The 13,702-nt window shown below is 35.7% G+C and overlaps 1 protein-coding gene across 4 annotated transcripts in view; it reads right to left on the bottom strand.

Moving 5' to 3' along the window:
- Positions 1-9,927: 9,927 nt before the first annotated feature.
- The window catches only part of LOC127843696 (nuclear receptor coactivator 5-like), a 35,998-nt gene continuing 32,223 nt past the window's right edge, over positions 9,928-13,702 (bottom strand). For all 4 annotated transcript variants that reach the window (XM_052373418.1, XM_052373417.1, XM_052373416.1 and 1 more), the window contains 2 exons: positions 11,457-11,747; positions 9,928-11,150 (listed from right to left, as the gene is read on the bottom strand). In XM_052373418.1, coding sequence (XP_052229378.1) covers positions 10,531-11,150; positions 11,457-11,747 — 911 coding nt within the window. In that variant the 3' untranslated portion in view covers positions 9,928-10,530. The remainder of the gene's footprint in view (positions 11,151-11,456; positions 11,748-13,702) is intronic.

Here is a 13,702-nt window from a genome sequence, read left to right on the forward strand (position 1 = left end):
TCAAATCGTCATATTTATTTTATGAATTTGCGGAAGCAACAAGCAAAGAATGAAAGGGGCATATTTTGTATGTGCATTTCCCTGTAAAATTTATAATAGTGTTACATTGATGTTATAATCACACAAAAATAATAATAGAAAAAAATGAAAAAAAGCTCTCAGCAGGATTAAAGCTTAAACACCAACACAATAGTTCTTCTGGAATGCTTTGAGCTTAAACAAGTATACTGTTTACGAAGAGCTCTAGCCTACAAAACCGCCTACAGTTTCACTAGTGTTAACTATTGGAAAAAAATTAACATGTGAAATTCACACAAATTATCACAAATTTCAATAAAAATTATAAACACATGTGCAGCCTTATCAATACTGCACAAGATATTCTAATGATCAAGTTGGTATTTTTGGTGAATATTATCCATGTGGAAAAAATGGAATATTCTATTTCATGTCGAGCTCATTAAATATATAAATGTTAACCTTTCAGCTCAATCCCCTTATTAACTTGCAATTATATTTTATGTAACAATGTTTTAATAAATAAGTTGAAACCAATGACAGGGTAGTACGCAAGAATTTTTGACTGGCCCAACCAGGGAGGCTGCAGGAGGGGTCTTCCCAAGTGCAAGGGGTCTTCCCTTGGCTCCCTATTTTTTTTAATTTTGCACTTTTAAAGGTGAATTTTAATGCTTAAAAAAACTTATTTTGTAACATAAATTTATGGAATATAAAAAGTAAATCAGCACCTTTGTGTAGTCTATAAGCTTTAAATATTGGTGTGAACAGCATTTTCAGAAATGTATTTATTTGATGAAGAAGGTAAGCAAACTTTGAAAATCAAAAACCTTTATAAAGAAATGTATCATAAAGTATGACTGACATATAACCATAATATTTTTTCTCTTTGAATTCAAGCCTCCTCTAAAGTTTCAAAGTAAATTCCTTAAATAAGGTTTATCATCTACTACACAGTATTACTTTCACCACCATCAACACAGATAAACCATCAAAATTGTCATCAACTGTTTATAATAACCGTCGTCCGTAGGTTTTTTACGAAACTATATCAGATATTGAGCTGATTTTTGGTATGCGAGTCTATAAAGTGTGAAATTTGTTCTGGCCCATTGATATTTGGCGAAGTTATGGGCCTTGGACTTAAATTTTCACTATAATAACAGTTTTCCTGAGGGTTTTTTCGCAACTCTTTCAGATATAAAGCTGATTATTATGCCTCCCGGTAGGGTGGCACATGGCAGTTGGACTGTCCGTCAGTCTGTCCGGCATTTCATTATCCAGAATTTTTTTAAAACGCTTTAAGATATTATCCTGATATTTGGTGTGCGAGTCTACCTACAAGACTTTCGGATGAAGTAGGACTTTTGTTCCGGTCCATTGATTTTTTGGCGAAGTTATGGGTCTTGGACTTTGACAAAGAAACTTGCGGGTTCGAAGTAATGAATAATATTTCCATATCACGTCTCTTATATTATTGCTTCCAACATTATTTGTTTTTCACAAATTATTAACGTCGGCAATATTCAGGCCTACGACATCCTTTCTTTTACTTCCATTCGCTGCTCTTCTTTTGGCCAATCAAAAAGGTGTTACATCAACCATTGATAGATGAAGCATTTGGAATCACAAGGAGACTGATAGGGGATTTGTGTACAAGACCATAAGAATACATTGCCAAGGGCTTATCTCCACTGGTGAGTAAAATAGTGCTAATCCTCTTGTATATCAGGAACAATAAAACACATCTCCTCTTTCGTATTGAGGGGAAGTGTATTGTAGGCCCTTTCATGAGAGGGCATCTCCCTGTATACAGACCTAAATGAACATTGATTTATATTAGTGTTTTAGCTGTTTGTAAAACAGATTCTGAAATGACTACTATTTGAGAGCTTATGGTCTAAAATCACAATGTCAAATGCATGTAGACATATTGTCAACAAATTAACAATGCACATTTACACAGTCATAAAATTAACGTTATACATTTGACCAGAATAAGTATGCATAGCAAATAATTTGTTACGCAATTATCTTCAGATGCAATAAATAGCGCACTCTGGCTTGTAATTTGTAACGCAATTATCTTCAGATGCAATAAATAGCGCACTCTGGCTTGTAATTTGTAACGCAATTATCTTCAGATGCAATAAATAGCGCACTCTGGCTTGAAGCCTTCGCAAGTGTTTTAAAACTTGATTATTTACCATTTTTACTGCAGACAAACAGTCTTTGCTTTAACCTCAGATGGCTATGACATAATATCAAAGTTCCATAGGCCCTGTATGTATCTAGAGTGCATTAAAATTGGGCTGGTTTTGCCATTTTTAGCCAGATATGGTTTTGTCTGTGGCACGTTTTAGCTGCTACCATTGTCAAATAGCATGTACAGATATTTAGGTCAAAATGTGCATAGCTTGCAAAGCTATGCACAAAGAGCAATATACTGCATTTACATCAAAATCAACATTTTTCACGATTAGATCTTTTATTGATATCTGCATCTGGTTATTTAGTTTTCAAATAATTTGATAGAGCTTCTTTATAGACAAGACATGTTCACATACAGGTCAGTAGATGTGCAAGGATAAGTGAATTTAAATAAAGAGGAGAAAATCTTTTCTGGAATTTTTGTTAGTTTTTAAAGCAGATGGCTAATATAGATTGTAGGTGTGTCATATTGTTGAACATACATGTACTATAGCAGATGTATCCATGACATAATGACTGGCTTTATTCAATCACCGAGTATCCCAGTAATTGGAAATATGCCAATCTAAGGCTGGTTTCATTAGCAAGTAATTTCAATGTGTCACTATGAGATTGTTAGTGAATTTTGGTTTGAATAAGGTATTTTTGAGTACATTCTGCAACAAGGATTTTATTTATAAGTTCTTTTACCCTATCGCCATACTATGACAGGTTTAACATTTATAATGTTTGGAACTAAACTTCAAAACATAAACCAGTGTTTAGTTTATAATAGAGTTGCCACCTATTGATCTATAAACATGACAAGAAACCAGTTAACACCATAAATCAGCAATCAACAAATCTTGAGCGGATTGTGATCAGTTTGTTTGCTCTTTTCCATGACAAGCTGAATATCAAGGTTTATTTTTTATTTTTTTCAAGGAGTGACGTTTATTTTTTTCGGGGTAAACTTTAATAAAAAATGGTTTAACAGTGACAATGGGGTTTATGTACACTGCAACTCCATTATATCGCCGTTCGCGGGGCCCAAAAATTAAGATCACGATATATTCAGCGCACGATATAATTTTTCATGTCATTCATGCATGTATAAGTATGGATTAACTTAGTTTGGAAATTTGAAAACACGCTATTTACGTACCTTATTGCATTATGTGTTAAATCCATGTTAAACATATGTATAACATTCACACATTATTTCATATAAATATTCAAAATGTGTTTCATAAAATTTGTTATCCGAAAAGCATTGCAACTTTTTTTAATTCAGATTGTCTGTATCCAGTGTGATTAGTTGAAGGCATTGAATTTATACCATTTCAGAAGCTGAAACATTAACTCCATCAACAAGTGCGAGTTGCAGCTTCAATGTGTATTATTTATGAAACATATATTTCAGAAAATGACCAACCCAAGTTTTGTGTATTGCACTTTCCAGTACAATGATTGATCGATGTCCTATTAGCAATGTTGAGTATTATTAAAAACCTGTTTATAAACTATAACAAGATGGCTTTTCCTTCTACCTTGGCGTCAGAAATCTTATTTAACCAACCAAAATCTCAGTTATGAAAGGTTTGTTTATTTGTGTAAGATACATTGGTAAATACCATTGTAGAAGTGTTATTTATTAGTAGTACCACCAATACACATAGAATATTTGAACATTTTATTTCGGTAGCCATCTGTTAGGGTGTTTAACTTTACCAATTTATATATAGCGCATGTTATTTTAAAACAAAAAAAAATGCATTTCAATTATAGTTTATAAAAAAAAAAAATTACCAGTGTATTCCTGGTTCTTGTTGGGTTAATTTGTCTTCATTAAAAATTTTAAGTTATTTTGTTCGGAGATTTTCCTGTATTCTAATGAAAAACATTCCAAAGGAAAGCATTTGACAAGTGTGCTTTACTTTTATTACAGATATGTTAGATATAATGAACATCTATAAAAGATAAGTAATTAGCGAAATGATTTTTAGCTGGGAATACGTATTAATAATAGTGAACGGTATAATCTCTTCAATGCTTATATTTTGAGTGGATATGTCATTAATTCTCGTATTTGGCCTTAACGATTACTTTTATTTCTGCCAAGTAGACTTCTCAATGTTGAGAATCTATGGGTTAATACGCTAAGCTTCAGAACGTTTTATCGAGTATACATGTCTGAGATGTGCGCACACAGGAATTTGTTTACTGTCAAGCTGTAAATGCCATGTGTTCCGAAAAATGACAGAATATACAGTTCCTCAACTTGTTTCGGCAAATGGAAATATTTAATCGCCAAATTTCTAGAAATTTTCAGTTTGCAAACTATTATTGTAAGCGTTGACATAAATTTGTTCAACTAAATCATCCTGAATATTGCATAATATATCAGCAAAGTTATCACTAGGTATTGTGTAAATCTGTTTAAAACACATCTTTAAACATTGTTTCAATGCAATACTTTTTACAACCCAATGTAATATAACAAATAGGTATTTAACTATTTATTTATATCCAATTAGCATATTTGTTAACAAAATTCAATATAGTAAGGTGAACACTGCAGCGGTCTGTTGACATACTGGTTATGGTTGAATATACATTACCTATAAACTGAACAGCTCCCTCTGCTGGTCTGATGACACGGAAAATGATCTTCAACTTCCAATACATCTGTTGACGATTATTGCACTGTCTGACCTATGATAATTTCATTTTTATTGCGAAATAATTTGTTATATTTTGTTTTTGACAGTAGTGTCTGAACTAAGTGTATAACATTATTTGATAGTATATTTTAAGATAAATTGAAGCCTACTATGGCATGAATATATCAAACATCTTTTTCAAAGAAAAAATGAGGAGAAAATTTACCTTGTTTTTAACATCTAAATACCTGCTAAGTGGGGTCTAACTAAAGCTGTCACCGTGTGGCATAATACTCACAACGGCGTAATAATTACTGTAGGAGATTCAATGCATGTTTCTTACAATTCTTTGATGTTAAAAACAGACTTAACTCTAAGATAAAGTTCAATGTCGGATCAGCAGATACGTGTATTGTAGAAGGATACCAGAAATGAAATAAAAATGAACAAGGGCTGTTTGTAAAACATGCCTGCCCCCCATATGGGCTCTCCGTTGTAGTGACAGCCATTGTGTGAATATGTTTTTTGTCACTGTGACCTTGACCTTTGACCTAGTGACCTGAAAATCTTTAGGGGTCATCTGCCAGTCATGATCAATGTACCTATGAAGTTTCATGATCCTAGCCATAAGCGTTCTTGAGTTATCATCCAGAAACCATTTTACTATTTCGGGTCATTGTGACCTTGACCTTTGACCAAGTGACCTGAAAATCAATAGGGGTCATCTGCGAGTCGTGATAAATGTACCTATGAAGTTTTATGATCGCAGCCATTAGCGTTCTTGAGTTATCATCAGGAAACCATTTTACTATTTCAGGTCACCGTGACCTTGACCTTTGATATAGTGACCTGAAAATCATTAGGGGTCAACTGCGAGTCATGATCAATCTACCTATCAAGTTTCATGATCCTAGGCATATGCGTTCTTGAGTTATCATCCGGAAACCATTTTACTATTTCGGGTAACCGTGACCTTGACCTTGTGACCTCATAATCAATAGGGGTCATCTGCGAGTCATGATCAATGTACCTATGAAGTTTCATGATCCTTGGCATAAGCATTGAGTTATCATCCGGAAACCATTTTACTATTTCAGGTCACCCTGACCTTGACCTTTGACCTAGTGACCTGAAAATCAATAGGGGTCATCTGCCAGGCATTATCAATCTACCTACTAAGTTTCATGATCCTAGGCATAAGCGTTCTTGAGTTATCATCCGGAAACCATTTTACTATTTCGGGTCACTGTGACCTTGACCTTTGACCTAGTTACCTGAAAATCAATAGGGGTCATCTGCGAGTCATGATTAATCTACCTATCAAGTTTCATGATCCTAGGCCTAAGCGTTCTTGAGTTATCATCCGGAAATCATTTTACTATTTTGGGTCACTGTGACCTTGACCTTTGACCTAGTGACCTGAAAATCAATAGGGGTCATCTGCAAGTCACTATCAATCTACCTATCAAGTTTCATGATCCTAGGCCTAAGCGTTCTTGAGTTATCATCCGGAAACCATTTTACTATTTCGGGTCACTGTGACCTTTACCTAGTGACCTCAAAATCAATAGGGGTCATCTGCGAGTCATGATCAATGTACCTATGAAGTTTCATGATCCTAGGCCCAAGCGTTCTTCAGTTTTCATCCAGAAACCACCTGGTGGACGGACCGACAGATCAACACGAGCAAAGCAATATACCCCCTCTTCTTCGAAGGGGGGCATAAAAAGACATTCCGAGTCTTATCTTTAATTGCATTCCGACCAATCCAGATCCAGGTATCTCCCCCGAGTTGGATACCGGGTTCTTCAATTGATTGCTCGACCGACAACTCATAATTCTCTTTCAAGTAAGCAATGATAATGACTGTTGGAGTTCAAGGATAGAACAACTTTTGCATATTTGCAACGGTTTATATATGCAAAAACTCAATGCATTTTGGAATGTTGTTTGTAAAACAATCTTTTGGCAGGCCATGTATTAATTGCAGTTAATTGCAGTTAAAGTGATAGGCCTTACTCAAGTGTTAAAGGCTAACGACATTAGACACGTGTGGTCATTAATGCAATTAACGGATTAACTGATCAATTATCTACCTCACAGTATCGGGAGCAGCCGGGCAAAGCGGGACGGTGAAGTATCAAAGGATACATTTCTTACCTTTGTCAACACTGGGACAGTGCTTCGCACTTCGAGATAAACCACAGTAAATACATGTAAAATGGGGACTCGGGACAAATTTTTATATCGAGATATCAAATTATTTGAGATAACAAAAATCGAGATACGGGATGTTTATTAATATTGGTAAAAAGGAAAAGTTGGGACATTGAGCTTACCTCAACATATGGAGAAAATCGAGATATGTTATGTCGAGATAACGAGAGTAGACTGTAATATGATCCAAGAACAAGAGGGCCATGATGGCCCTGAATCGCTCACCTGACTAATTAAGATCAGATGAAAACTATGACCTCTATTGTCTACACAATGTTTTTCTATGATTTGACCTAGTGACCTAGTTCCTGACTCTAGATGACCCAAATACAATCCCAATCCAGATTTCATCAAGATAAACATTCTGACCACAGTTCATAAATATTGGATGAAAACTGTGACCTCTATTGTCAACACAAGGTTTTTCTATTTATTTGACCTAGATTTTTACCCCAGATGACCCAAATACAATCCCACCCAGATTTCATCAAGAATTCTGACCAAATTTCATAAAGGTTGGATGAAAACTGTGATCTCTAATGTCTACACAAGGTTTTTCTTTTATTTGACCTAGTGACCTAGTTTTTGACCCCAGATGACCCAAATAAAATCCAAACCCAGATTTCATCAAGATAAACATTCTGACCAAATTTCATAAAGATTGGATGAAAACTGTGACCTCTATTGTCTACAGAAGGTTGTTCTATTATTTGACCTAGTGACCTTGTTTTTGACCCCAGATGACCCAAATACAATCCCAAACCGGATTTCATCAAGATAAACATTTTGACCAAATTTCATCAAGATTGGATGCAAACTGTGACCTCTACTGTCTACACAAACAAATTGTTGACGGACGGACGCACGGACACACGCAGGCACGCACAACGGACGCCGGACATCACACGATCACATAAGCTCACTGTGTCACTTCATGACAGGTGACCTAAAAATATGTGTCGGAGATAAACATGAACAGTTGTGGTTAAAATCCCATAGAAACAAGGGCTGTTTGTAAAACATGCATGCCCCCTATATGGGCTATAAGTTGTAGTAGCAGCCATTGTGTGAATACGTTTTTTGTCACTGTGAATGGTGGTGGTGGTGGTGGTGGTGGTGGTGGTGGTGGTGTAGTAGTAGTAGTAGTAGTAGTAGTAGTAGTAGTAGTAGTAGTTGTAGTAGTAGTAGTAGTAGTAGTAGTAGTAGTAGTAGTAGTAGTAGTAGTAGTAGAAGTAGTAGTAGTAGTAGTAGTAGAAGTAGTAGTAGAAGTAGTAGTAGTAGTAGTAGTAGTAGTAGTATTGGTAGTAGTAGTAGTAGTAGTAGTAGTAGTAGTGGTAAAAGTAGTAGTAGTAGTGGCAGTAGTAGTAGAAGTAGTAATAGTAGACGTGGTGGTGGTGGTGGTGGTGGTGGTAGTAGTACTAGTAGTAGTAGTAGTAGTAGTAGTAGTAGTAGTAGTAGTAGTAGTAGTAGTAGTAGTAGTAGTGGTAGTGGTAGTAGTAGTAGAAGTAGTAGTAGTAGTAGTAGTAGTAGTAGTAGTAGTAGTAGTAGTAGTAGTAGCAGTAGCAGTAGCAGTAGCAGCATTACAAGACCAATACTTAAGAATGATCAAATGGGAAAAGGTAACATAGCACCAGCAGTAAATATGGGGCTCATTTACAGGTCAGATTTGGAATCTCTGCTGTAAAATGAGATTTTGAATGAATTAAAGGGAGGCAAATCTGTAATAAAAAGAACATGCATAAACCGTAGTTGTTTCCCTTGTTTGAACCATGCTAAATCCTTACAAGTTTGGAAAGAATTGGATGAAAAATTTGGACTTTATTGCATAAACACCATTTTCTCAATTCAAGGGGAGGTAATTCTGTACTTCATGGACCAATAATGCTCATTTTTTGTAGGGTTTGTGTCCTCATTGATATAAAGACACTGTGCAAATTTGGAAAGGATCGGACAAAAAATGTGGAAGATTTTTGAAAGTTTTCACAAAATAGGCAAAAACGAACAAACATGCAAAGTTCAACGAGCTCCTGCGGCCATGTTTTTTGACGAATCAAATTTCTTTGAACAACTTTTTCAGGGGAGCCCTCAAAGGTCATCCCTGTGAAATTTTTTGAAAATCTGATGAGCGGTTTCTGACAAGAAGATTTTTTAAGGTTTTTACCATATATGGTCATGGCGGCCATCTTGGTTATGTGATCAATTTTTTTTAACAATTCTTTTGTCCCATGACCTAGGGATGCTCCACATGAAATTTAGTTGAAATTGGCTCAATGGTTTAGTAGAAGAAGATGTTTACAAATTTGTATACGGACGGACGGACGCCGGACGCTGAGTGATCACAATAGCTCACCTCGAGCTATCGCTCAGGTGAGCTAAAAACATCAAAACCATAATACATAATTTTATTGCATTCATAACCTAATCATTTTCCCAAAGACGAGACGCTTTTGTTTGGCTCGTTGTCAAAGAACAGCCTTCGCGTTATTTTTTGTAAAATAAATATATACTGATTTAAAACTAGTTTCCAATTAATAAGTACATGAATTTATTTTTTAAACAGCATGGTATTTTACGATCACACTATCATTAAATCCATACCAATCAGCAAGCCAGTTTATACATTAGACTATTCTACAAGTCATTATGATACTGTCAGCGTGTTTACATTTTCACACCAGTTATTAAGAAACATTGTACGTATTTCTCTTTATGGCAAGTTTTCAACTTGCAATTCATCAACCGCATCTGGATTGCGAAAATAATCCATCCAATTATGTTGTTTCGCAAAGTGAGAGAATACCACATTTAATCGTTCATCACCAAACACCGATAGCAACACACATTATTTTATGTTTTTATTTACTAAATGACATCAATACTAGGGTTACATTACACATACTTGTGATAATGACAAACTGATAATTTTTACAGTAAAATTGACCTTATTATTCATTCTCAAATAAATTGATGATACATATTATTAAACTGGGCATATTGTTATTTTTTCTGTCTACCAAAAAACAATTGTCATAAGCTTTTACATACAAGAAAATATTTCATAAGTCATTTCTAAAAACCATAGATTCGACCGAACACTAAGTAAGTTAAAACATGATCATGCATTTCCCAGTAATAAAGGATATAAGTTAATTTAAAGTTTCTTTTGGTACATTGCTTTCCATAACTGTCCATTTTTGCTGCTTGAGTTTTGACCAGCATGTGGTCCCAGTAAAAATATGCACCACTGAAGTATTTACATTTACTAATGATGAAGTCAGATAAACAGACACTTCCCCTTGAAGTTCTACACTGAATTCAAATGCAGATTTGCATGAATGATTTTTATGGAACAAAATCATGAAAAAGATCATTCATGAAATTAAGTAAAAAGTCACAATATAAACCAAAAAATGGTCAATTAACAAGTCCACTGACAGAGAACACATCAAAATCTGGGCCTTGGCGCCACCCCTTGAGGAACCCTGGCTGCCATTGTTGGCCTGGGTTGCTGTACGCTGTAGCCTCTGGGTGGGTTTTGACCTTGCAGCACAGGCTGCTGCTGCTGTTGGTACTGGTTCCCGTACCCCGTGTACTGCGCAGGCTGTTGCTGGGCGCCAGCATAATCCTGTTTAATACGGGCTATGCCATCTGGGGGCTGGCCATACCCTTGACCAGCCTGCACACCGTGGGCTGCTGCTTGGTACTCGGCCGGTCGGACTTGGGCTGCGGCTGACACAGAAGCTGGGAGGCTCTTCAGCAAATTTGGGCCACTCTGAATTAAACTATCCAGCGCTTTCTTTACATTGGGGTTGTCGAAATTAATCATGGGGCTGGTCTGGTTGCTAGCTGGAGCTCGCCCGACGGTTCCTCCAGACGGCTGGTTTCCATACCCAACGGCAGCCTGCGTAGGCTGAGAGGGGGCCTGAGGCAGCGCTGAGCCACTTGTGCCGTTGAGGATATTGAGAATCTTGCTTTGAAGTTCTTGCTGTTGCTGCTGCAAGTAGGCCGATGTTGCTGCAGCTGCGGTGGGGGCTGCCACTCCGGCTGGGGGAACCATGCTGATGGCTGTAAGAAAACAATCCACAGGTAATTATAATAACTGTCACGTATATACTAAACATGTTCAAATAACTTGAAATGTATATAGTTATCTTAATGCAAATCCTAATCAACATTTTTCATTACAAGTGTGTCAACATTTACAACTTTTTCTTAAAACTTGAAAATACATAACAAAACTTCAGCAAGAGGAATATTGTTCAAGAAAGTCCCCCATGCCGTTTCATATAATACAAATAAATTTTTCTCTGTCAATTACCTGTATGCTTTATATATTATTTCTACACAAAACCTGACCCATGATTCACTTACCAGGGGCCGCTGGTCTAGCTGGAGCTCCAAGTTTCTCCTTGCGTTCAATGAGATAGCCAATGACTTTTTCTAACTCTTCAATGGTAAGCTGGCGATTATCAGCAAGCAAATTTAAAAGGTAAGAAACGTCCGCGGATGGCGGGAGGAAGGGGGGTTGGGCCGGCACGGCGGGTGTAGCGCCCGGAACCCCTGATCCCCCACCCGCCACCTTCTCACGCTGTGTTTGGATGTACTTCTCAAAACTGGTGGCGATCAACTTCATGGCATCTTCCATGGGCATATTGCGGTGCTCTGTGGGTGAAACAGACCAGATATAATAGAGAGGGTATGTCAGAGCAAATAATGTCTCGCTAAGGAATATCATAAAGCGTACATATATAGGCCTTATGTCCAAACCTAATAACCAATGGCAAAATATTAAAAAGGGTCACTTTGTTTACATTTTGTATACAAATTATTACTTACCAATTTATAACGAATATTTGTGTATTGCTTTCGAATACTCTTCAAACATTAGGTGTCAATACAGTTTTACCATGTGAAATTTAAGTATTTGGTCTCTCCATATTCTGTGAAAAGGACTTTTTATTTCCGATATCAGCGCTATTTCACTACAAATCATACGAAAATACAGTAGGTAAGTGTTCTCTATTTATTATTATGTGTTAAACAATTTCCACCAAATAGGTGGTTTTAAGGAATGCATACAGTGTGTAACAAAATGTTTTGCTGACATTATTACATTTCGCACAAACGATATTTTAGGTCGCAATAATGTCGGATGCATATCATTTTGCAAAATACATAAGCGCACGCGTACTGTAAATGTCCAAACCATATTTTGCCACACCAATGAAATATTAAGCTTTAAAATAAACAAACTCTGCATACACATTTATTCATCAATGTTCATCAATCAATTGTTAAAATAACTTTAAGGTTGGCTTTTAATGCCAGTTCCATAACTGAAAACTAAAATCCCATGTCACTTATGCAGCCCATGGATCGTCCATGGATTTTTTGCATTGAAAGACTTGCAAATTGAAATGTTTTGGGTTTTGGTGACATTTATCAGATCACATTCAAGCAAACAGAATTCTATGCATTGAAATAATGCATTTTGGATAAATTACACACTATCTAATAAAAAACCCGACATACTAATGTTTATGGCGAGTACGGAAACCCTTGTTGTTAGGTATTCACGAATACGCGATGTATTGGAGTTTGTTATTTTATTCATTTGTTAAAACACGTTGGCATATATTTTGTGCGCTGTATGCATTAATTTTATAGCCAGTAAACAGACGTTTACAGCAGAGGACGATACATTTTTATTGCAGGTGATTGTTTTCACAATGAGCAGCTACTTTTTCGGGTTTTAAATAACCGTGTTATTATCACATCAGAAAACAACCGTTTCAGGAAAATAGGGAAACTGCTTTACATGAAGTAGCAGTTTAGACTTGCCTATCCAAGATACAACAATAATTGTGTATACCAAGAACTTGCAAATTATATACAGGGGATATATTGCACATAATTTTAGTTGAACTACCGACACGCTTTCATCATTTTAAACGCAAAAAAAAACATTTGCATAAAATAATTATCGCTTCACTTTTTTTTTCAAGAATAACATGAGTGTATGACCATTTTTTTTAACGCCAGTGTATTTATACATTCGATGATTTTTCATAAAATAACACCGGCAGTTTTTGTAGTAGGTGATGTAAAGTCAATAATAAAGTAATATCTTTGCTGAATGTAGTAATCATGCAAAAAGCAACAATCATTTACCAAATTTTCGGCTAAATATAAAAATGTATATATGAATATTAAAAAAAAGTTTATTTATACTGTAGTCTCTTCAAAGAATGTATTTTTATTTAATTTTTTGTTAAAACTTTTCTCATGGTTATGTTGCTGGTACATTACAAATGTTTTATTTGGCATTCATCTTAACAACCTCTTTCAGATAAAACCCATAAAAATATATGCAATAATAATAATAAAACATGCCTTTTCTCAAACAATTTTATTCACCATGACTGTCATGAAAAACAATGATCTTAAAAGATGGGAATTATGAATGATGCAAACAATTAATGTTTTGTATGATGGAGTGGTGCCAAAACATTTTAAAATGGAATGACATGAATATGATACAACACTAAATACTATGATGTGAAAGACGAGTGGAAAACCATAATAGGGCTTTTCGCATGATGATGCATCAACATACA

Source organism: Dreissena polymorpha, chromosome 9, assembly GCF_020536995.1.
Source record: "Dreissena polymorpha isolate Duluth1 chromosome 9, UMN_Dpol_1.0, whole genome shotgun sequence".
NCBI classification, from domain to species: Eukaryota; Metazoa; Mollusca; class Bivalvia; order Myida; family Dreissenidae; genus Dreissena; species Dreissena polymorpha.